The sequence below is a fragment of the Salvelinus fontinalis genome, chromosome 19 (assembly GCF_029448725.1).
Source record: "Salvelinus fontinalis isolate EN_2023a chromosome 19, ASM2944872v1, whole genome shotgun sequence".
Taxonomy (NCBI): domain Eukaryota; kingdom Metazoa; phylum Chordata; class Actinopteri; order Salmoniformes; family Salmonidae; genus Salvelinus; species Salvelinus fontinalis.
In genome coordinates, this window is record NC_074683.1 from 7,361,178 (window position 1) to 7,386,938 (window position 25,761).

Here is a 25,761-nt window from a genome sequence, read left to right on the forward strand (position 1 = left end):
AAGGTGGAGGTGTTGCTAACATTTACGATACCAAATTTCAATTTACAAAAACTAAAATTACTGTGTTTTTGTATTTTGAGCTTCTAGTCATGAAATCTATGCAGCCTACTCAATCACTTTTTATAGCTACTGTTTACAGGCCTCCTGGGCCGTATACAGCATTCCTCACCGAGTTCCCTGAATTCCTATCTGACCTTGTAGTCATGGCAGATAATATTCTAATTTTTTTATTTAATATTCACATGGAGAAGTCCACAGACCCACTCCAAAAGGCTTTCGGATCCATCATCGACTCAGTGGGTTTTGTCCAACATGTCTCCGGACCTACTCACTGCCACGGTCATACTCTGGACCTAGTTCTGTCCCGCAAAATAAATATTGTGGATCTTAATGTTTTTCCTCATAATCCTGGACTATCAGACCACCATTTTATTACGTTTGCAATCACAAAAAATTATCTGCTCAGACCCCAACCAAGGATCATCAAAAGCCATGCTATAAATTCTCAGACAACCCAAAGATTCCTAGATGCCCTTCAAGACTCCCTCCACCTACCCAAGGACGTCAGAGTACAACAATCGGTTAACCACCTAACTGAGGAACTTAATTGGTGCGGCAGGGTAGCCTAGTGGTTAGAGAGTTGGGCTAGTAACTGAAAAGTTGCAAGTTCAAATCCCTGAGCTTACAAGGTATAAATCTGTCGTTCTGCCCCTGAAGAAGGCTTATTCTTGAAAATAAGAATTTGTTCTTAACTGACTTGCCTAGTTAAATAAATATATATTTTTTTACATTGCGTAACACCATAGATGCAGTCGCACCCCTAAAAACAAAAAACATTTGTCATAAGAAACTACCTCCCTGGTATACAGAAAATACCTGAGCTCTGAAGCAAACTTCCAGAAAATTGGAACGGAAATTGTGCTACACCAAACTGGAAGTCTTCCGACTAGCTTGGAAAGACAGTACCGGGCAGTATCGAAGAGCCCTCACTGCTGCTCGATCATTCTATTTTTCCAACTTAGTCTCCTCAATTAAGAACAATCCCAAATTTGTTTTTAATACTGTCGCAAAGCTAACTAAAAAGCAGCATTCCCCAAGAGAGGATGGCTTTCACTTCAGCAGTGAAAAATGAATTAACCTCTTTGACAAAAAGATCATGATCATTAAGAAAGAAAATTACAGACTCTTCTTTAAATCTGCGTATTTCTCCAAAGCTCAGTTGTCCTGAGTCTGCACAACACTGCCAGGACCTAGGATCAAAGGAGACACTCAAGTTTTTTAATACTATATCTCTTGACACATTGATGAAAATAGTCATGGCATTTAAACCTTCAAGCTGCATACTGAACCCTATTCCAACTAAACTACTCAAAGAGCTGCTTCCTGTGCTTGGCCCTCCTATGTTGAACATAATAAACAGCTCCCTATCCACCAGATGTGTACCAAGCTCACTAAAAGTGGCAGTAATAAAGTCTCTCTTGAAAAAGCCAAACCTTGACCCAGAAAATATAAAAAAAACAAAAAAAATCGGCCTATATCACATCTTCCATTCCTCTCAAAGAAAAATTAAAAAGCTGTTGCGCAGAAACTCACTGCCTTCCAGAAGACAAACAATGTATACGAAATGCTTCAGTCTGGTTTTAGACCCCATCATAGCACTGAGACTGCACTCGTGAAGGTGGTAAATGACCTTTTAATGGCGTCAGACCAAGGCTCTGCATCTGTCCTCATGCTCCTAGACCTTAGTGCTGCTTTTGATACCATTGATCACCACATTCTTTTGGAAAGATTGGAAACCCAAATTGGTCTACACGGACAAGTTCTGAACTGGTTTCCATCTTATCCGTCAGTCTGTCTCTGTGGATGGTTTGGCCAGTGACAAATCAACTGTAAATTTCGGTGTTCCTCAAGGTTCCGTTTTAGGACCACTATTGTTTTCACTATATATTTTACCTCTTGGTGATGTCATTTGGAAACATAATTTTAAGTTTCACTGCTATGCGGACGATACATAGGCGTACATTTCGATGAAACATGGTGAAGCCCCAAAATTGCCGTCCCTGGAAGCCTGTATTTCAGACATAAGGAAGTGGATGGCAGCAAATGTTTCACTTTTAAACTCGGACAAAACAGAGATGCTAGTTCTAGGTCTTCTGAGATCTTCTGTTGGATCTGACAATTAATCTTCATCTCAAATAAAACTGAAGGACCTCGGCGTTACTCTGGACCCTGATCTCTTTTTTGATGACCAATACATGACTGTTTCAAGGACAGCTTTTTTCCATCTACGAAACATTGCAAAAATCTGAAACTTTCTGTCCAAAAATGATGCATAAAAATGTATCCATGCTTTTGTCACTTCTAAATTAGACTACTGAAATGCTCTACTTCCGGCTACCTGGATGAAGCACTAAATAAACTTCAAGGTTTTACTGCTAACCTACAAAGCATTGCATGGGCTTCCTCCTACCTATCTTTACAATTTGGTACTGCCGTACATACCTACATGTACACTACGGTCACAAGACGCAGGCCTCCTTATTGTCCCTAGAATTTCTAAGCAAACAGCTGGAGGCAGGGCTTTCTCCCATAGAGCTCAATTTTTATGGAATGGTCTGCCTAGCCATGTGAGAGAAGTCTTTATTGAAGACTCATCTATTCAGTAGGTCCTATGATTGAGTGTAGTCTGGCCCAGGGGTGTGAAGGTGAATGGAAAGGCACTGGAGTGACGGACCGCCCTTGCTGTCTCTGCCTGGCCGGTTCCTCTCTCTCTCCACTGGGATTTTCTGCCTCTAACCCTATTACAGGGGCTGAGTCACTGGCTTACTGGTGCTCTTACATGCCGTCCCTAGGAGGGGTGCTTCACTTGAGTGTGTTGAGTTACTGATGTCATCTTCCTGTCTGGGTTGGTACCCCCCTCGGGTTCGTGCCGTGGGGGAGATCTCGTGGGCTATACTCGGCCTTATCTCAAATCAAATCATAGTTTATTTGTCACATGCGCCGACTACAACAGGTGTAGACCTTACAGTGATATGCTTACTTACAGGCTCTAACCAATAGTGCAAAAAGGTATTATGTGAACAATAAGTAAGTAAAGAAATATAAACAACAGTAAAAAGACAGTGAAAAACTGGGTAGTAAGTTGGTGGTTGAAGATATCCCTCTAGTGGTGTGGGTGCTGTGCTTTGGCAAAGTTGGTGGGGTATATATCCTGCCTGGTTGGCCCTGTCCGGAGGTATTGTCAGATGGGGCCATAGTGTCTCCCAAACCCTCCTGTCTCAGCCTCCAGTAATTATGCTGCAATAGTTTATGTGTCGGGGGGCTAGGGTCAGTCTGTTATATCTAGAGTATTTCTCCTGTCTTATCCGGTGTCCTGTGTGAATTTAAGTGTACGCTGTGTATGCTGTCTCTCTCTCTCAGAGGACCTGATCCCTAGGACCATGCCTCAGGACTACCTGGCCTGATGGCTCCATGCTGTCCCCAGTCCACCTGGTCGTACTGCTGCTCCAGTTTCAAATGTTCTGCCTGGGGCAATGGAACCCTGACCTGTTCACCGGACGTGCTACCTTGTCTTGGGCCTGCTGTTTTCGACTCTCTCGCTCTCTCTACCGTACCTGCTGTCTCTAACTCTGAATGATCAGCTATGAAAAGCCAACTGACATTTACTCCTGATTATTATTTGACCATGCTTGTCATTTATGAACATTTTGAACATCTTGGCCATGTTCTGTTATAATCTCCACCCGGCACAGCCAGAAGAGGACTGGCCACCCCTCATAGCCTGGTTCCTCTCTAGGTTTCTTCCTAGGTTTTGGCCTTTCTAGGGAGTTTTTCCTAGCCACCGTGCTTCTACACCTGCATTGCTTGCTGTTTGGGGTTTTAGGCTGGGTTTCTGTACAGCACTTCAAGATATTAGCTGATGTACGAAGGGTTATATAAAATAAACTTGATTGATAATAGAGTGGTAACTGTCCATACACTACAAGTGCTATGTTTAACCGCTTAGGGAGTTTCCACAAAGGAGGGCAGGGAATCCTCTCCACCTTCTTCCTCCACTCTGCATGATTCCACAAGCTATTCCGTGAACCACCTATTGATTCTTTGGATAGGGTCATGGACCTTCATTTACCAAACAAGGACTCCCAAGAGGAAGCTTGTTGGGAAAGGGGAAGATCGAAGCTCAAATTATGTCCCCTCTATCAACAGCCAGTGAAATGCAAATAACAGCTCAGTCAAAACAAAGATGTTAATTACAACTTCACAGAGCGACTGAGCTGTCAGTTCGAAGCGCAGTTCAAGATAGTTGAGGGCTTTCAAAATCACTATTTATTCCAATGTTACTCTTGCACATCACACTCTCACTTAAAGCCTGGGGAAACCAACCCCATAGAGCTGCATTAGAGTGGGAAACAACACACAGGGATTTGTATCTGCAAGTAAAGGTTCTCAGCAGTGCTCCCCATTGATACAGTTGAAGTCGGACGTTTACATACACTTAGGTTGGAGTCATTAAAACTCATTTTTCAACCACTTCACAAATGTCTTTTTAACAAACTAGAGTTTTGGCAAGTTGGTTAGGACATCTACTTTGTGCATGACAAGTAATTTTCCAACAATTGTTTATTTCACTCATAATTCACTGTATCACAATTCCAGTGGGTCAGAAGTTTACATACAGTAAGTTGACTGTGCCTTTAAACAGCTTAGAAAATTCCAGAAAATTATGTCATGGCTTTAGAAGCTTCTAATAGGCTAATTGACATAATTTGAGTCAATTGGAGGTGTATCCATGGATGTATTTCAAGGCCTACCTTCAAACTCAGTGCCTCTTTACTTGACATCATGGGAAAATCAAAAGAAATCAGCCAAGACCTGAGAAGAAAAAAAATTGTAGACCTCCACAAGTCTGGATCATCCTTGGAAGCAATTTCCAAATGCCTGAAGGTACCACGTTCACCTGTACAAAAATAGTACGCAAGTATAATCACCATGGGACCACGCAGCTGTGATACCGCTCAGGAAGGAGACACGTTCTGTCTCCTAGAGTTGAATGTACTTCGGTGCAAAAAGTGCAAATCAATCCCAGAACAACAGCAACGGACCTTGTGAAAATGCTGGAGGAAACAAGTACAAAATTATCTATATCCACAGTAAAACGAGAACTATATCGACATAACCTGAAAGGCCGCTCAGCAAGGAAGAAGTCACTGCTCCAAAACCGCCATAAAAAAGCCAGACTACAGTTTGAAACTGCACATGGGGACAAAGATCGTATTTTTTGGAGAAATGTCCTCTGGTTTGATGAAACAAAATTAGAATTTTTGGCCATAATGATCATCGTTATGTTTGGAGGAAAAAGGGGGAGGCTTGCAAGCCGAAAAACACCATCCCAACCGTGAAGCACGGGGGTGGCAGCATCATGTTGTGGGAGTGCTTTGCTGCAGGAGGGACTGGTGCACTTCAAAATAGATGGCATCACGTGGAGGGAAAATTATATGGATATATTGAAGCAACATCTCAAGGCATCAGTCAGGAAGTTAAAGCTTGGTCGAAAATGTGTCTTCCAAATGGACAATGACCCCAAGCATACTTCCAAAGTGGTGGCAAAATGGCTTAAGGACAACAAAGTCAAGGTATTGGAGTGGCCATCACAAAGCCCTGACCTCAATTCCATAGAAAATTTGTGGGCAGAACTGAAAAAGTGTGTGCGAGCAAGGAGGCCTACAAACCTGACTCAGTTACACCAGCTCTGTCAGGAGGAATGGGCCAAAATTCACCCCTTTTATTGTGGGACGCTTGTGGAAGGCTACCTGAAACATTTGACCCAAGCTAAACAATTTAAAGGCAATGATACCAAATACTAATTGAGTGTATGTAAACTTCTGATCCGCTGGCAATGTGATGAACGAAATAAAAGCTGAAATAAATAAATCTCTCTACTATTATTCTGACATTTCACATTCTTAAAATAAAGTGGTGATCCTAACTGACCTAAGACAGGGATTTTTTACCAGGATTAAATGTCAGGAATTGTGAAAAACTGAGTTTAAATGCATTTGGCTAAGGTGTATGTAAACTTCTGACTTCAACTGTAGTTGTAAAATTTGGCAAGTCACTGAAGGGTAACATCGGCATTCACACGCAGCACTCCAGCCTTTGCGTACAAAGTCTAGATGACACATGAAAACAAGCTGCTTGTTGTTGGTTGTTTTTCAATTAATTAAAAACCAAACTTCCCTGGCTTCGAATGCAATTCCATCTGTTATTTCTGCAGAAGTACAAATACATTATGATCTGTAAGATGGTTCTATGATGTTTATAAAACATGATTTTATAAACCAAAGTTTTTAATGTGCGTAAAACCCTCCATAGTCTAAGTTGCCTTGTCTGTATTATACACCGACAGGGAGCAATTATGGTGCCTGTAACTGTATCTAGACATAGCCTAAATAAAACAAGTTGTTGTTAAGTCATTTTTTTTAGGCATTATCAATAGCCTAGTGAATTTAATCTTGCTTATGTCCATATCCAGACTGCAATTTACAGTAGGGCTAGCCCCTATATCAGTGTGAATGCTATACTGTAGCCTATGTTTAACTATGTATTTCCACACTGAACCAATGCAATTACTGCAAGACTGTGGACTGCAAACATGTTCAACATATTTAGCAAATATGGGGCAGGCTATTTAACGAAGGAGGCTATAAGGGACTAACTTTCAAATTGGAGTTGATGACAAAGCAATACATAAAATACCGTAAATACACAACATGAAGCAACCACATATTTAGCCATGGAGCACGTTCTGTTTGGCTAGTGAGGGGCCAAGCCTTCACACACCCACGAGTTGTTTATTCTCCAAAACCCAGCCCTTTCACGGCATCGCCAGCTACTACGCCCATAATTCCAATTGTGAAAATAGTTCAAATATTTCTGACACACCCCTGAACCTATAACGCTACCACCAGCGCTACGATTTACAATTGCGCTAGGCCTGTTAAAATAGAGCCCAACGTGTACATTATTAGTGGTGGCCAAACTGTGGTTGTATCCCGTGACCTTGCTGACCTTTTTCCCCAAATGTTGTGTGATGCTGACCCTACAGCTGTGCACTCAAAGTCCCCAGAACCACTGCAGCTGTTCTAACTGTGTCTGTTTACCTACACCAACACTTGGCACTGGTCTAGAATTGGCTTGTTACACCAGCCAGGCCATAACAACATTTGGCAAAAGTGTGTGGTTTTTCAAACCACCAGGGCCTGAGCTCCTCTATCACTGCTAATAAATCAGTGTCTCAGTCTCTACCCAGGAGATTATAACCTGCCTTTGAGCTTTACTGGGACACAGCCAACTGCCAGGCTTCTGAGAAATTCCAAGCTTCTGTTTTTCCATCAAAGATCATGAAATGTAAACCTCCTGGGCTAGTTCCAGGCCCTGGATCTCCTGCCCTGTAGGGCCCCGAGTTGGCTGTCACTCTAGGTCTACAGTCCCTGCTCCTAGCCAGTTCGCAGCCCCCAACCTCAGCCGGTGCACAGCCACCTGTCCTAGCGCTAAGCTCCCAGTTCCCTGCTTATCTAGGCTTGCAGTCCTCTGTCTTAGTAGTAGGCCCTGAGTTTCCTGCTCAGCTAGGCCCTCAGCCTAGTGACCTGGGGGAACCACTGTTCACTGACCCATGGGCCTGCTGTCTCCAGTTCTGGGAGGCAGCCCCACCTCCTGCACTGGAAGACCCTTGGCCCTCACACCTGAGAAATCACCTGACCTCATCTCTGGGGCCCAGCCTGCCCCCTGCCTTCAGATCTCTGATGAGCCTCGCCCAAAGGTCTCCACCTGCTCCACCATGGGAGCCATCATCTTCCGCAGTAGGGAGAAGTCACTAACTCAGTGCCCAGGAATGGGCCCCAGCGGCCTTCAACCAGCTGAGCTAGAGGATCTTCCACCACCCCGTGGCATCCCATGGAATGACCAGACACTGTTCCTGCGACGTTGTGCAACCTCCTCGTGGGGTGGCCCCTACGCCCTTACGTGCCCTAAAGCCAGCACCCTCATGGCCCCCATGGTCCTCTAAAGTGCCACTTGCTATCAGCTGCCACTCTAGTTTGGCCAGATGCACAGTAGGACTGGACCCCACTTTGTCTGGTTCCTTAGCTGCTCTGACTCTCTGCCCTGGCTGTCCTGCTGGATAGGACAAAGCACTTAAAGACTATGCCCCACATTGAGGCATTTCCGAAGTTGTTTGGATTTCCGTAAGAAATCCAGGGGCGGCTGTAAAAAAAGCCATTCCTTTCAGCCAATCAGCAGGTTTGAATGGTCATTTAGACTCTGGCTCCACCCACTGTAGCTCTGTGTTTTTTTAGTCTTCGACAGAAGATGCCAGTCTGGCTGGCGACCGAGTTTTCAGTGTTCATTTTAGAAGTGTTGTGTGTGCATTGACAATGTAAGTTGGGGCTTTATATTGTTGGGGATTGTTTATGATGATTACTGCATGCTACTGAAACCTGAATAATGTTGGTTATCTTGTTACATCTATAACGTAGTTGTTCTGTCGCCAGTTGGTATCATTGTTTATCTGTTTAACTAATACATATCGTCAGTACAGAATTGCCAGTTAATATGACTTTTACATGGCTGTATTTACTCTATATGACCAAAAGTATGTGGACACCTGCTCGTCGAACATCTCATTCCAAAACCATGGGCATTAATATGGAGTTGGTCCCCCCTTTACTGCTGTGATAGGGTAGCCTTTCCACTAGATGTTGGAACATTGCTGCGGGGACTTGCTTCCATTCAGCCACAAGAGCATTAGTAAGGTCACGCACTGATGTTGGGCGATTAGGCCTGGCTCGCAGTCAGGGTTCCAATTCATCCCAAAGGTGTTCGATGGGGTTGAAGTCAGGGCTCTGTGCAGATCAGTCAAGTTCTTCCACACCGATCTTGACAAACCATTTCTGTATGAACCTCGCTTTGTGCACGTGGGCATTGCCATGCTGAAACAGGAAAGGGCCTTTCCCAAACTGTTGCCACAAAGTTGGAAGCACAGAAGCGTCTCGAATGTCATTGCATGCTGTAGCATTAAGATTTCCCTTCACTGGAGCTAAGGGGCCTAGCCCGAACCATGAAAAACAGCTCCAGACCATTATTCCTCCTCCACCAAACTTTACATTTGACACTATGCATTCAGGCAGGTAGCGTTCTCCTGGCATACGCCAAACTCAGATTCATCCGCCGGACTACCAGATGGTGAAGCGTGATTTATCACTCCAGAGAACGTGTTTCCACTGCTCCAGAGTCCAATGGCGGCGAGCTTTACACCACTCCAGCCCACGCTTTGCATTGATGATCTTAGGCTTGTGTGTGGCTGCTCGGCCATGGAAATCCATTTCATTAAGCTCCTGATGAACAGTAGTTATTGTGCTGATGTTGCTTCCAGAGGCAGTTTGGAACGCGGTAGTGAGTGTTGCAGTCGAGGACAGACTATTTTTACACGCTACGTGCTTCAGCACTCTGCAGTCCCATTCTGTGAGCTTGTGTGGCCTACCACTTCATGGCTGAGCCGTTGTTGCTTCTAGACATTTCCACTTCACAATAACAGCACTTACAGTTGACCATGGCAGCTCTAGCAGGGCAGAAATTTTACTTACTGACTTGTTGGAAAGGTGGCATCATATGACGGTGCCACATTGTAAGGCCATTCTACTGCCAATGTTTGTCTATGAAGATTGCATGGATGTGTGCTCGATTTTATACAGCTGACAGCAATGAGTGTGGCTGAAATAGCCGAATGCACTAATTTGAATGGGTGTCCACATACTTTTGTATATATAGTGTATTATCATGAGTATGTTGTGCATGTTACTATTACTGGAAGATAATGTGTTATATGCCAGATAATGTTAGTAAATTGGTAGAAGACTCTAAACGGCCTGGTGCACTCTGCATGCACACTTGATTTATGGCCTATCAGGTAAGATCTCTAGCTGGCCAGAGAGAGGGCCATCAATTCTGACTGGCAGCAGTAATTAGCCTCTCTCTCTGCCAAGATGTTGACATCTCATCTTTAGTTGTGTGAATTGGTGTCTGCAATGATAATGATAGGCTATGTAGTCTACAGTCAGTAACGGTGTGTGGGTAAAATCACTTGGGAAGCCAAGTCCCCCAAAAAAAGCTATTTTTCAAACTGTTGTGATAATTGCGTTGTTTGCTCTATAACCTGTTAGTTCATAAGCCTTGCGGACGTGATATACTGTATAGGCCTAAGGCAGAGAAAATAATTAGAATAAATTCAACCACACCTTTGTTTCATCACAAAACCGGAGAGCAAACTTTGTCCGGTGAAGTCAAAATCAAATCAAATTGTATTTGTCACATGCGTCGAAAATGCAGTTAAGAAAATAGAGTTAAGAAAATATGTACTAAATTAACTCAAGTAAAAAAAATAAGTACAAAAATAAGTAACAATAATGAGGCTATATACAGAGGGTACGGGTACCGAGTCAATGTGCGCGGGTACAGGTTAGTCAAGGTAATTTGTACATGTAGGTAGGGGTAAAGTGACTATGAATAGATAATAAACAGCGAGTAGCAGCAGTGTAAAAACAAAGGGGGGGTGTCAATGCAAATAGTCCGGGTGGTCATTTGATCAATTGTTCAGCAGTCTTATGGCTTGGGGGTAGAAGCTGTTAAGGAGCCTTTTGGACCTGAACTTGGTGCTCCGGTACCGTTTCCGTGCAGTAGCAGAGAGAACAGTCTATGACTTAGGTGACTGGAGTCTTTGACATTTTTTGGGGACTTCCTCTGACACTGCCTAGTATATAGGTCCTGGATGGCAGGAAGCTTTGCCCCAGTGATGTACAGGGCTGTACGCACTACCCTCTGTAGCGCGTTACGATCGGAATGCCGATGCTCTCGATGGATCTGGGGACCCATGCCAAATCTTTTCAGTCTCCTGAGGGGGGAAAGGCGTTGTCGTGGTCTCTTAATGATTTTCTTGGTGTGTTTGGACCATGATAGTTTGTTTGTTGGTGAAAGCATATTGCATGTAACAAGCATGACCTACAGCATGGTCAAGCAAGTTAATGTTTCCAACATTTTAGAACCACGGAGAGTTACCGCAAGTCGCAAAGAAAACAGGAGCTGCCTACACTATTCCAACACCATTTCAACATCATCAAATCACCTATGCTTAGTCTGATACAGTGACAACTAAAATATTCCAAAAACAATTTAGTCCAATCAACTTAAGCTAAATATGATGTGGCTGTCCATGGTTCTGATGTGTGTGTATTTGTGTAAGTAGAAAAAACATGTTGACTCACTCTACTTGTAGAGAAAAGCCAACGCCATCCTCCTCTCTTTCATGTTGACGAAACAGTCTTTGACTCTGTCATACAGTGCACGCTTTTAGTTTTTGTTGTCCTAGGCTACCTGGCTAAAATGCTTGCTCGCTAGCCTAACTTCCTATCATGGGCAATGTTAGCTAGTTAACATTAGCCTTCTACATCTAGCTACATATTGAACTTCCATCATCTCAGTCCAGGGGCACTATGTATAAATTTACGGTTGGATCGCCGTTATAATCATTGACCAGTAAGGAGTATTAAGTAAAACCACAAGTCCAAATCCCTATCTCCATCCATAGCTAATTTAGGAAAGGGCCAATCTTAGCTAGCTAGCTAGCCACCAGAGGACAACAACACAAGGTCCAGATGTATACAGAACGGTGCATTTATGATGTGTGTGTGTGTGTGTGTGCGCAACACTGTGGTGGTGACCAAGAGCCAATAAAACTCTGAATATGGACACATCTGCCTGGTTTTTGCCAGACCGCCTGTAGTGGGCAGGTCTAAGTCAATCAGCACATAGCGGGTAAGGGCTCAGAAGTCAACTGCTCAGATGTGCTCCAGCTAGCCATTTTTTTCAATAGTAAATACCTCTTACCTACAGGGTGTTGGATGAACTTAGACTTGATGGATTGTTAATGATCTAATATATGCAATGATTGGGCTGCCATGTTTTTAAATGGTGCACAATGCACTGTACTTACACAGATGTTTGACAGTTAAAATCCCAGTGGGTTCTGTCTGGACCACTGCCCTTAGCACTCCTGTTCTAAACCAATAACTAACCTTGACTCATGTCACACGTAGCCACTCTCACTGTTGGGAAAACAACAGGTCACAGATCATTGCTCTTTTCACGGGAATAAATCTCAACTATCAAAGAATGGATCACAGCTTCATAGTGAAAACCATGGTCACACCACTGAAGATACCAGAGTTGTTATTTAGTAGAATGACAACCGTTTGTTTTGTAGATCAGGGTTTATAACCATGTTATGAACTCATTCAATAAGTGCACAAGGCTGGAGTCATTGGTGAAAGGAAATATTGACATTAAGAACCCCAGACAAAGTACACTGAACAAAAATATAAACACAACATGTGAAGTGTTGGCCCCAGAAAGATCCCAGAAATGTTCCATACGCACTAAAAGCTTATTTCTCTCAAATGTTGTGCACACATTTGTTTACATCCCTGTTAGTGAGTATTTCTCCTATTGCCAAGATAATCCATCCACCTGACAGGTGTTGCATATCAAGAAGCTGATTAAACAGCATGATCATTACACAGGTGCACCTTGTGCTGGGGAAAGAAAAGGCCAAATGTACAGTTTTGTCACACAATACAATGCCACAGATGTCTCAAGTTTGAGGGAGTGTGCAATTGGCTGGCTGACTGCAGGAATGTCCACCAGAGTTGTTGACAGAAAATTGAATGTTAATATATCTACCATAAGCCACCTCCACCTTTGTTTTAAAGAATTTGGCAGTACATCCAACCGGTCTCACAACCGCAGACCACATGTATGGCGTTGTGTGGGTGAACGGTTTGCTGATGTCAACGTTGTGAACAGAGTTACCCATGGTGGCGGTGGGGTTATGGTATGGGCAGGCGTAAACTACGGACAATGAACACAATTGCATTTTATCGAGGGCAATTTGAATGCACAAAAATACTGCGATGAGATCCTGAGGCCCACTTTTTTCAAGGTATCTGTAAACCAACAGATGCATATCTGTTCTCCCAGTCATGTGAAATCCACAGATTAGGGCCTAATGAATTTATTTCAATTGACTGATTTCCTTAGATGAACTGTAAAATCTTTGAAATTGTTGCATGTTGCGTTTATATTTTTGTTCAGTATAATACTGTTTGACCACTTGACACTGCAAAAAGGCTTCTGAAATGACAACAGTAATATTATACTTTTTAAATAACAGCTAGGCATGCATTACAGTGTCCAATACTGTGAAAAGGGGTTTGATAGATATCCCTTGAGTAGTCACTTGTTACTGGGGATTTAGAGTCACTTTCTTTTGAACAAATTCAATTGACATGCAAGATTTCTCGAGTGACAAAGCTTGTTACCTCTGGTTTTCCATTGTTAACTTGTTGCAAGGTCTCTGTCAAAGGGCATTCTTAAACACACAATGCCTGGCCCCACGCTCTACTGAATATAAATGCTCACTGTGCTCTTACTACAGCGCATTCAACATGTAGGTCTACAAAACATTGGGAGTAAAAATCTTCAAAATTCCTTAACGTAATTTCTACAAGTATTTAAAATCTGACAACGAATCTGTCATTATTCCCATGTAGGAAAAGCAATGGATAATTTAGCTACATAAAGTTGCTTTTAATTAGGAAAAGTTCTCAACAAAACGTATTAGTTTTAAATGTACATATTCACCTCCGTCGACAAGAAAACGGTCCCATAAGAATTTGGCCAATGAACCTGCTACCATGCTTCGAGTGATGGATGATCCAACTATGCGTAAAGTGGAGACGTAAAAGAAGTAGCTAACCAACCCAAAATAAGTGCAATAAATGCAACAGAATTTATACGGCAACAACAACACAAACAAAACAAAAATCTTACATTGTTTTATCTGAAGGATTAAGTTGCCGGTGCATGGCTAGAGAGAATCCAAATAAACTGCCCGGTTCTCCGTCTTTCCTCAGGACATTCAAGGTATCCAGGTTGAAGCCTGATATATGGGTCCATTCTAGCAAACAAATAAGTGCCACATGAATTGGAAAATATATTCTCGGGTGCACCATTGCGTTAGCACCTAAGGGTACCACTATAGTTCAATGCTGTGCTGGTTGTTCCACTACCCCTCGCTCAGGATTCGCTGCTGAATTCCATGACCTGCTGAATGCTTCTGTTGTTATCCCGGGTTTACGGATTAGTAATCGTGCACTACAGCGCGCCTCCTCTGCTCCCTCCGCCCTTTACGTCACCACACAAATCCCTAACTGTTTTCTAATTTTGGGGTTTGATTTGACCTCCAGTCTCTGCCCATTTCAGTTGTCTTCATTCATTCCAGTTCACATTAGAGTTAACATTTGATAAAATATACATGGTGTCATTAAATTAAATCAAAGTACACTGTAGCCAATATTGATCAGAAATGGCTATTTGGTAACCAGACTGGACTGAGAGGTACATTAAGTCTACTCATCAACATGTACAGTATATTTATCAATAATCACACTCTTATGGCCAGAAATGATCATCAAAAGAGGCCCATGTGTCTTAGGGCATCTAGCTAATAATGTACGAGTGGCCAGGGCTTTTAGTCTTTGCAGACAGTAAATGTAATGGTTGGACGCGGATGGACAGTAGGTCAAATGTGAAGCTAATCAATTGGACAAATTAACCTCCCAAATCCAGGTGGACAAAGAGGTAGGTAGGATTGGCACTGACTCAACACTCTGCCTCAAGGCTTTTGTGTTCGTTAAGCTGCAGGGAATGGAGCCTCTCAAATTCAAGCTCCATAAGAAAACATGAAGAGTCAGGGAACGTCTTGTGTCACACTAGTTTGCCAAGTTGATTAAAATGTTTAAAGCTTCTTAAAACAAAGAATATTTTTGAAAGACAATGGTCAATTTGATAGGCTCCTTAATCATTCATCTAAAAAAGAATGGCTTCTGAAATATGTATGACCATTCTGACTAATAACACCTGGTGGACACACTGTTCATGAATTAGTCATGATTCCTAAATGTGGTCTCTGCGTTTACATCACAATTGTGGGAAGGTCTTCAGGAAATGGCATCCTCCTCTCCAAGCTCCTTGGAACATCCCTTTACAGGAAGAACCCAGCCCATGTGCCAGCCATGCCCTGCTATCGTCTCAAGACATATTGGGAGCTTAAAACGAATGGATGAGCCACTCAGAGCCACTGTAAGACAGCGCTGAGAACACATTTAACTCTTAACTGTCTTTCAAGGCAGCCACATTTCAAGTTTTAATGTCACATGCACAAGTACAGTGAAATACATCTCTTGCAATCTCTAAACCAACAATGCAATGATCAATATGAGTGTAGTACTAAAAATAACATAAGGTAGAACAAAAACATACAAGAAAAAAAGCTACACTGAACAAAAATATAAACGCAACATGTAAAGTGTTGGTCCCATGTTTCATAAACTGTAATATAAGACTCCAAAAATGTTCCATACGCACAAAAGCTTATTTCTCTCAAATCTTTTGCACACATTTGTTTAAATACCTGTTAGTGAGCATTTCTCCTTTACCAGCGTAATCCATCCACCTGACAAGTGTGGCATTACACAGGTGTACCTTGTGCTGGGGACAATAAAAAGGCCACTCTAAAATGTGCAGTTTTGTCACACAAGACAAAGCCACAGATGTCTCAAGTTTTGAGCGAGTGTGCAATTGGCATGCTGTCTGTAGGAATGTCCACCAGAGCTGTTTCCAAAGATTTTAATGTTCATTTCTTTACCACAAGCCACCTCCAACATTGTTTTAGAGAATTTGGCAGTACGTCCAACCAGCCTCACAACCGCAGACCCCGTGTAACCACGCCAGCCCAGGACCTCCACATCCGGTTTTCTCACCTGTGGGGTCGTCTGAGACCAGCCACCCGGACAGCTGAGGAAACTGTGGGTTTGCACAACCGACAAATTTCTGCACAAACTGTAGGAAACCGTCTCAGGGAAGCTCATCTGTGTGCTCCTCGTCCTCACAAGGGTCTTGACCTGACAGCAGTCCGACGTCATAGCCGACTTCAGAAGGAAAATGCTTACCTTCGATGGCCACTGGCACACTGGCACACTGGCACACTGGAGAAGTGCGCTCTTCACAGATTAATCCCGGTTTCAACTGTACCAGGCAGATGGCAGATTGCATTGTGTGGGTGAGCGGTTTGCTGATACCAACGCTGTGAACAGAGTGCCCATGGTGGTGGTGGGGTTACGCCAATATCGAGTAACTTCGCACAGCCATTGAAGAGGAGTGGGACACACTTTCCACAGGCCACAATCAACAGCCTAATCAACTCTATGCGAAGGAGATGTGTCGGGCTGCATGAGGCAAAGGGTGGTCACACCAGATACCGACTGATTTTCTGATTCACACCCCTACCTTTTTTTTAAGGTATCTGTGACCAACAGGTGCATATCTGTATTCCCAGTCATGTGAAATCTATAGATTAGAGCCTAATTTATTTATTTCAATTGACTGATTTCCTTATATGAACTGTAACTCAGTAAAATCTTTTAAATTGTTGCATGTTGCAGTTATATTTTTGTTCAGTATATCTACAGGCTCAGTTCCAATACCATATTTATAATGTGCAGAATACTGGAGTGATAGAGGTAGATATGTATCGGGGTAAGGTGACTAGGCGTCGGGATGTATGATAAACGGAGTAGCAGCAGCGTAAATTAAGATTGCATGTGTGTGTGTGTGTGTGTGTGTGTGTGTGTGTGTGTGTGTGTGTGTGTGTGTGTGTGTGTGTGTGTGTGTGTGTGTGTGTGTGTGTGTGTGTGTGTGTGTGTGTGTGTGTGTGTGTGTGTGTGTGTGTGTGTGTGTAGAGTCAGTATAAATGTGTGTGCATGTACTGTGTGTGTTGGAGTGTCCATGTGCGTGTGTGTGTAGAGTCCTGTGAGAATGCATAAAGACAGCAAAAATAAAAATAAATACAAGGGTAAATTCAGACAGTCCGTGTAGCCATTTTGTTAGCTATTTAGTAGCTTTGTGGCTTGGGGATAAAAACTGTTCAGGAGCCTGTTGGTGTCAGACTTGATGCACCGGTACCTCTTGCCGTGCGGAAGCAGAGAGAACAGTCTAAGGCTTGGGTGGCTGGAGTCTTTAACGATTTTCCGGACCTTCATTTCATATAGAGGTCCTGGGTGGCAGGGAGCTTGGCCCCAGTGATGTACTAGGCTATCCGCACCACCCTCTGTAGTGCCATGTGATCGAGGGTGGTGCATACCAAGCAATAATGCAGCCAGTCAAGATCCTCTCAATGGTGCAGCTGTATAACTTTTTGAGGATTTGAGGGCCCATGCTAAACTTTTTCAACCTCCTGAACGTCTGTGTGTGGACCATTTTAAGGCAGTGATCTGGACCCAGAGGAACTTGAAGCTCTCGACCTGCTCCACTGCAGCCCCGTTGATATGGATGAGGGCATGCTCGCTCCCCTATTTCCTGTAGTCCACGATCAGCTCCTTTGTCTTACTGAGGTTAAGGGAGATGTTGTTGTCCCAGCACCACACTGCCAGGTCACTGGTCTCCTCCCTGCAGGGTGTCTCATCGTCGCTAATGATCAGGCCTACGATTGTTGTGTCGTCAGCAAACTTGATGATGGTGTTGGAGTTGTGTGTGGCCATGTGGTCATGGTTGAACAGACAGTACAGGAGGGGACTAAGCATACATCCCTGTAGGGCCCTCGTGTTGAGGGTCAGCATGGGGTCGGCCCGTCAGGAAGTCCAGTATTGAGTTGCAGAGGGAGGTGTTCAGTCCCAATATCCTAAGCTTGGTGACGAGCTTGGAGGGGACAATGGTGTTGGGGAAGTATGCACATTGGAGTGAGTCTGGGATGTCTGGGATGATGGAGTTGATGCGTGCCATAACCAGCCTTTCAAAGCACTTTATGATTACAGATGTGAGCACTATAGGGCAGTGTTCATTGTGGCATAAAGCCTCAAAGTGGGAACAGGAATGATGGTAGTCATCTTAAAATGTGGGGATTTACAGACTGGGACAAGGAGGTTGAAAATCGATGTGAATATGCTTGCCAGCTGATCTGCCCTATGCGACGGGTATAGGAGCTTGTGTAATATGATTCCACCTTATTCCTATATTGGCCTTTTGCTCGTTTAATGACTCTGCGGCGGTCGTAGCGGGACTTCATGTACTTGTTCCTGTCCTCAGCTATAGCCTCAGAGTTGTCAGCGATAGCACTGTGTGTGGTAGCCCTGTCCTTTCGTTTAGCACCAACCTCTGTGTTAATCCAGGGCTTTTGATTGGGAAAGCAGCAAACCTTCACTGTGGGGAGATGCATTTGATGCTGATGCATTTCCTTATGAAGTCGGTGATAGAGCTCGTTGATGTTATTGGCGGAGTCTCGGAACATATTCCAATCAGCGCTAGCAAAGCAGTCCTGTAGCATAATCTCTGATACTGATGACCATTTCTCAATGGAGTGAGTCACAGGTACTTCCTGTTTGAGCTTATTCTTGTGAACAGGAAGCAGGGCCTTGTATGCTTGCTTGTGTGTAGAGTAACAGTGGTCTAGGACTCTATCGCCCCTAGCGGCTAAAGAGACGTGTTGATGGAAGTTATTCTTCACGTGTCTTAATGACGGAGACTTAAAATCACCACCAACGAGGAAGGCATCCTCTGGATGTCAGTTTCCCTGCTTGTTTATAGTCTTCATACAGTTTGTTAAGTGCCAGCTTGTTATAGTTATTGTCCTGAAGTGGAATGTATACAACCTTCACGATAACAGCTGAAAACTCCCTTGGGAGGTAGACCATCAGGTATTCCAATGGCTTGAGACTACCACTGCACTCGAGTTAGAACATCATTTGTTGTTAATGATGAGGCACACCCCTCCCCCTCTCGATTTCCCTGACTCTAATGTCCCGTCCCCTCTCTGAATGGAGAATCCAACGAGTTGGAGAACCATGTTTCAGAAACGCAGAGAATATTACAGTTACGAGAGTCCTGTTGGTAGCAAATCAGTGACTGGCCAATAGAATGGAGGAAAGAGGTGGCTGGTTTTCCCTTTGCTTTAATCTCGCCAGAATTCCCCCTCTCTTGCCTCTGTAATGCCGCCATTTCCTCTTGGTTACCCTGAAATTACAGAAAGAGCCCAGGGCAGATGAGTCGAAGTCAAAGTTGAAGCCGGAATTGGGGTAAGTAACTGCAGATCTCATGTTCAAAAGTTATCGGTTGGGCCTCCCGGGTGGCGCAGTGGTCTAAGGCACTGCATTGCAGTGCTAGCTGTGCCACCAGAGGCTCTGGGATCGAGCCCAGGCTCTGTCGCAGCCGGCCACGACCGGGAGGCCCATGGGGCAGCGCACAATTGGCTTAGCGTCGTCCGGGTTAGAGAGGGTTTGGCCGGCAGGGATATCCTTGTCTCATCGTGCACTAGCGACTCCTGTGGTGGGCCGGGCGCAGTGCACGCTGACCAGGTCGCTAGGTGTACAGTGTTTCCTCCGACGCATTGGTGCGGCTGGCTTCCGGGTTGGATACGTTCTGTGTTAAGAAGCAGAGCGGCTTGGTTGGGTTGTGTTTAGGAGGATGCATGGCTCTCGACCTTCGACTCTCCCGAGTCCGTACGGGAGTTGCAGCGATGAGACAAGACAGTAAATACTAACAATTGGGGGAAAAAAAGAAAAAAAAGTTATCATCGGTTATAAGAAACGGTAGGGGATACATTTTGTGAAAATGCCAAAAAAATCACAAGGGAGCCATCCAGTACGGCGCCATCTTGTCTAATGAACTCGAGTGCAACACTGGGAATAACACTCTTTTTAGGAGACTGTTGACTGGACAAAGGGATGACAAAGGCATGAATACAGAGTTGACATGTCCTGAGACAAAATATTATTGATGAGTGTATTTTAGCCTTGAGGAACACTTTTTAAAATGTTTTTCTTGATAACCCGAACATGTGCACATAAATCTACTGTATATTCACATACCCTGAGTGTACAAAACATTAGGCATATTGAGTTACACCCTCTTTGGCGCTCAGAAGAGCCTCAATTCGCCGGGGCATGGACGTGCTGGCCCATGTTGACCCCAAATGTTTCCCCAGTTGTGTCAAGTTGGCTGGATGTCCTTTGGACGGTGGACCATTCTTGATACACACAGGAAACTCTTGAGTTTGAAAAAAAAAACGGTTCTTGACACACTCAAACCGGTGCGCCTGGCACCTACCACTTAAATATTTTGCCTTGACCATTCACCTTCTGAATGGCACACATACACAATCCATGTCTCAATTGTCTCCTCGCCTTCATCTACACTGATTGAAGTGGATTTAATATCCATAAGGAATCATAGCTTTCACTTGGATTCACCTTGTCAGTCTATGTTATGGAAAGAGCAGGTGTTCCCAATGTTTTGTACTCTCAGTGTATATCACACACAATTGGTTTTAACATGTTTCAATGGAATGTATGCTGCCTATCATTCACAAAAGATGTTGTTTGATCATGCCTTTAAGATGGTTTACAGCTTGAACTGACCTGGGTTTTATTCTCACTGCAGATCATAAAACAATGTGGACATTGTAGAGACCTCAAAGCCAAGTCTGCCCCCATTTCAACTTTTCAAAGATTATAGGTGGAGAGCGAGAAGGAGAGAGGGAGAGAGAGAGAGAGAGAATGAGAGAGAGAGAAGAAAGAGACAGAAAAGAAAGAACGAGAGAGAGAGGACCTTCTAAGTGCATTCCTAATTTCTACAAAGGATTGGAAAGGGGCCTATGCCAGGTCATCATAATGGCAGCATTACTGGTTACAGCAAATATGTGTCAGAACACAAGGGTTACAATTATGGAGCTCACAAGACCAAAGCAAGGGACCATAGGGAAGTATATTTACTAACATAGTCCAGTTATCTCATGAGGTAGAAAGAATAGTACAGTTAATGTATGTTTGTAGTGTTATGCTCAGCATGTACTCAATAAAAAGATTCAAATAGTCAATGTATGCTTTACAATTGCAATAAAGCAAGATATTGAGTTCTAATCCAAAGGAACTTTAGTATTTATCTTTTTAAACTACATCTTGTCAAACACAAAGCCAATTACATGACCATTTTGAGTCAGGAACAAGAATTCCAGATTGCGTGTTGAATAGCTTCTGAGTCAAAATGTCACCGTTCACTCTTCTCTTAAAGACACTGGAATGTGAGTGGCTAATAGTGACAGTGTTCTGAAACAGGCTTCTAATGTTACTGATAGGTGTGCAGCATTCTGTTAGCTTCTAGGTTAAGGCTAATATATTAGATTTAGAGTGAATAAAGAACTTATTGATTTAAGCTTAGTTACAGGAGTTCAGGTTCAGACCAAAGTCTATTGTAAGATGTACTTAAAAAGGATTTATCTTTATCAATGTTGGCAAATTACCAAATGAGGTGGCTAATTAATTAATGGCTTTGTGACATAAATCAAGGCGACTGATGGCGCTGTGTGCTGTAAATTATCATAAAGAATTATACAATCTGTTACTCTGTTTTACTGTCCAGCTTTTTGATTTGCTAAATCAACGTGTAGATAAAGGGTCATGAAGTCACCAGGGCCTTTTACCTACAGTGCATTTGGAAAGTATTTAGAACCATTGACTTTTTCCTCATTTTGTCACGCTACAGCCTTATTAAAAAATTCATTTAAAAAAGATCCTCTTCAATCTACACACAACACCACATAATGACAAAGCAAAAACACGTTTTTAGAAATCTTTGAAAATGTATTTGTAAAAATACAAATTATCACATTTACATAAGTATTCAGACCTGTCACACCCTGATCTGTTTCACCTGTCCACCCCCCTCCAGGTGTCGCCCATATTCCCCATTATCCCCTGTGTATTTATACCTGTGTTCTCCGTTTGTCTGTTGCTAGTTCGTCTTGTTTGTCAAGTCAAGCAGCGTTTTTTGTATCAGCTCCTGCTTTTCCCCAGCCTCTCTTTTCTCGTCCTCCTGGTTTTGACCCTTGCCTGTCCTAACCCTGAGCCTGCCCGTCTGACCACTCTGCTTCCCCCTGACCCTGAGCCTTCCTGCCGTCCTGTACCTTTGCCCCTGTTGCTGTAATAAACATTGTTACTTCGACACGGTCTGCATCTGGGTCTTACCTTTATCCTGATAAGACCCTTTAAGCAGTACTTTGTTGAAGCACCTTTGGCAGCGATTACAGCCTCAAGTCTTCTTGGGTATGACACTACAAGCTTGGCACCCCTGTATTTAGGGAGTTTCTCCCATTCTTCTCTGCAGACCCTCTCAATCTCTGTCAGGTTGGACGGGGAGCGTCGCTGTACAGCTATTTTCAGGTCTCTCCAAAGATGTTCGATCGGGTTCAAGTCCAGGCTCTGCCTGGGACACTCAAGGACATTCAGAGACTTGTCCTGAAGCCGCTCCTGTGTTGTCGTGGCTGTGTGCTTAGGGTTGTTGTCCTGTTGGAAAGTGAACCTTTGCTCCAGTCTGAGGTCCTGAGCGCTCTGGAGCAGGTTTTCATCAAGGATCTCTCTGTACTTTACTCCATTTATCTTTCACTCGATCCTGACTAGTCTCCCAGTCCCTGCCGCGGAAAAACAACCCCACAGCATAATGCTGCCACCACCATGCTTCACTGTAGGGATGGTATTGGCCAGGTGATGAGCAGTGCTTGGTTTCCTCCAGAAGTGACGCTTGGCATTCAGGCAAAAGGGTTCCTTCTTGGTTCCATCAGATCAGAGAATCTTGTTTCTCATGGTCTGAAAGTCATTTAGGTGCCTTTTGGCAAATTCCAAGATGGCTGTCATTTGCCTTTTACTGAAGAGTGGCTTCTGTCTGGCCACTCTACCATAAAGGCCTGATTGGTGGAGTACTGCAGAGATGGTAATCCTTCTGGAAGGTTCTCCCATCTCCACAGAGGAGCGCTGGAACTCTGTCAGAGTGACTTGTCAACTGTGGGACATTATATAGACAGGTGTGTGCCTTTCCAAATCATGTCCAATCACTTAAATGTAACACCGGTGGACTCCAATCAAGTTGTAGAAACATCTCAAGGATTATCAATGGAAACAGGATTCAACTAAGCTCAATTTCGAGTCTCATAGCAAAGGGTCTGAATACTTATGTAAATGAGGTTCTGTTTTTTATTTGTAATAAATTTGCTAACAAATCTTAAAACCTGTTTTCGCTTTGTCATTATGGAGTATTGTGTGTAGATTGATGAGGAAATTTGTTTATTTAATCCATTTTAGAATGAAGCTGTAACTTGTGAAAAAGGGGATGGGGTCTGAATCATTTCCGAATGCATTGTATGAGGTGTAGCCTTTAATTACCAAACTAGTATAGAAATAAAAAATGAACCCGATAAACAGCAGGGCCAGTCAGGGCTTTCAGGTCCACTATAGCCCTGGGTGGCTGTGTAATGTGAGCTGTCAGAAGAGGTCAGTCTGCTATGTCAGATTTTCTCATGTCAATGGTAGGGGGTAACCTGAGAGACGGTGCATATTGAGGAGGGACACAGGTGGGTGTTCACAGATGAGAGAGCCTTTCTCTACATATTTGCTTTTACATTTGAGTCATTTGTATACAGATGTGGGATCTTAATTTGAGCCGGTTTGCTACAGCAGGAAAAGAGGTCCTGCAGCAACAGTTATTATGTGGATTATGATTAGTGGAAATTGTTGTAGGGGTTGATACATTTTTTGTTAGGGAAATCAAGTCTGAAATTTCCAAGTGGATATTTCTAAATATTAGAAGCCTTTTTAAAACTCAAATACGCTACAAGTTTGCATTTCCTGCTTTGCAAGAAAATTCTCAGCAACAAAAGAGTGATCAAACTAAGATCCTACATCTGTAGCAGGAGGGAGCTTTTGCCTTTATATGTGGTTTGTCTTCTTACAACATTTGCAACTTTGTATGCTCAAAATACAACGATGAGTCCTGTACACAAAGACTGACCCCAAGTAAACGGCTGTAGCATTTTTTGTGTGGTACATCTCAGTGGCATATATTTTTTAAGCATGCATGTCATGCCCCAACTGTCGCTATCTTTCAGAAGCAATGTTTTTGTTTTTACCAGATGCTAAAGAGAGGAAGGATGTCTGAGGCTGATATGGGCCCCCGCGTAGTCAAGCTGTGGTGCAAAATGTCAGACATGATTTGAAAATGAGTGTGTGCTATTTGGGTGCACCTAATTCAACATTTATTTTCCATAATGTTCAAACCATTATATACATTTTATATATTCTATAATCCCTCTAAACATTGGTGATTTATATAGAAAAAAATAGATAACTTGTAGTACTTTTGCGATCAGACTTGATTGCTTTGTTCAGGCACCTTTGTAACACTGCCGTTTGGATTTTGCGGACCTGTCACCCAAGCTGCTTTTGAGATTGAAGGACTAACTTCTGAAGTTACACTGTGGTGAAATCAAAGCTGACTGGCTAAAGAAATCAAACCCACAAGTTATCGGACACAGCCCAAAGAGCACAGCAGGCATGGCACTCATAAAGGCATTTAGACAACTGCCGTTACACCCCATCTAACAATCCTGGACTGGTCACTGCTATGCAATGCAGTGACAGATGCACTATTAGACCACTAAGGAGTACAGAACTCCTCAGTCATTATCATGCCATCTGTCCACCTCAGTTATTACATACTTAGCCTATTGTCATACTCTATCTTCAGGTCTGCACATGAGGAAGTAGGTTCAAAGGGATTTCAAAGCATTCTCATTCATGAGATTCGTTTTAAGTTGGATGCCTTTTGTAATCCACCTTGGTGTAGCTCTAATAAATCGCACTCCCATACTTCACTATGCAAGGAGAGGATCACTGGTTACATGATCACGTCATAATGATTTCAAACATCTGTGTTTGGGGAGATATTCTGGCTACATGCATATCAGGTTGTTCTTTGGCCTTATCAAAACATCACTCAGACAGATTTGTCATGCTTATGTTTGCATATTCATCATAATTCAGTCTGACATCTGAAACAGGGGTGATAGAGTGTTATCTGAGACAAATTCACCGTGAAACGCCACCGAGCATAGTCTCTGGTGTAATCATTGTGTCACTATTGCGACACCACCCGCACAATCCTCTCTCTCGGCATCCCTTAAAATCAAGCGTTTTTTTTTTTTTTTTTTATTATAAAAAAAAAGGTAAATACAAATATTCAACTTTATAGGAAACTGAACGTCAACATTTCATCAAGGTTATACATTTCAGGAAAGGCTGTTGGAAAAGCAAACATTAGTCACAGCTATTAATATGGAGTGCACAGACCTCTTACTGCTTTACAGTGAACGTGTGTGAATGCATGGTGAGTGAGTGTGGCTGAAGCTGAAGGCCCCAATGAAAAGTCTATAGCCAGATAGTTTTGTCTGCACCAGTGGCTGTGTGAAGCGTGGTGTTAAATCACACTGTGTGAAAGGGAGAGCTCCTCGTCTGCTCCTGTTGTGACAGTGACAAGGCCCTTTGTGGAGGAACCCCTAGCAGTAAATCTGCACTGGTCCTCCTCACAAAGCACTGCCTCCATTTACGACTCCTCTGAGGGATGTGTGCCTCTGAATAAACAATGAGGGGACTGGGACCGCACGGAACTCACTGCATTCTTTCTCAGGCAGGTCCAGCAGATGAGGCAGGGAGTTCTGGGGGACTCCCCTTTGTTGTCTCTCTGCAAACTGCAGGATTGTGTTCCTTTGATACAAAG

General features: G+C 43.3%; 1 protein-coding gene across 3 annotated transcripts in view; it reads right to left on the reverse strand.

The window, feature by feature from the left end:
- LOC129816275 (integrin alpha-6-like) overlaps positions 1–14,233 on the reverse strand; it is a 32,385-nt gene extending 18,152 nt beyond the window's left edge. For all 3 annotated transcript variants that reach the window (XM_055870554.1, XM_055870556.1, XM_055870555.1), the window contains exon 1: positions 13,939–14,233. In XM_055870554.1, coding sequence (XP_055726529.1) covers positions 13,939–14,120 — 182 coding nt within the window. In that variant the 5' untranslated portion in view covers positions 14,121–14,233. The remainder of the gene's footprint in view (positions 1–13,938) is intronic.
- Between the last annotated feature and the right edge of the window lie 11,528 nt (positions 14,234–25,761).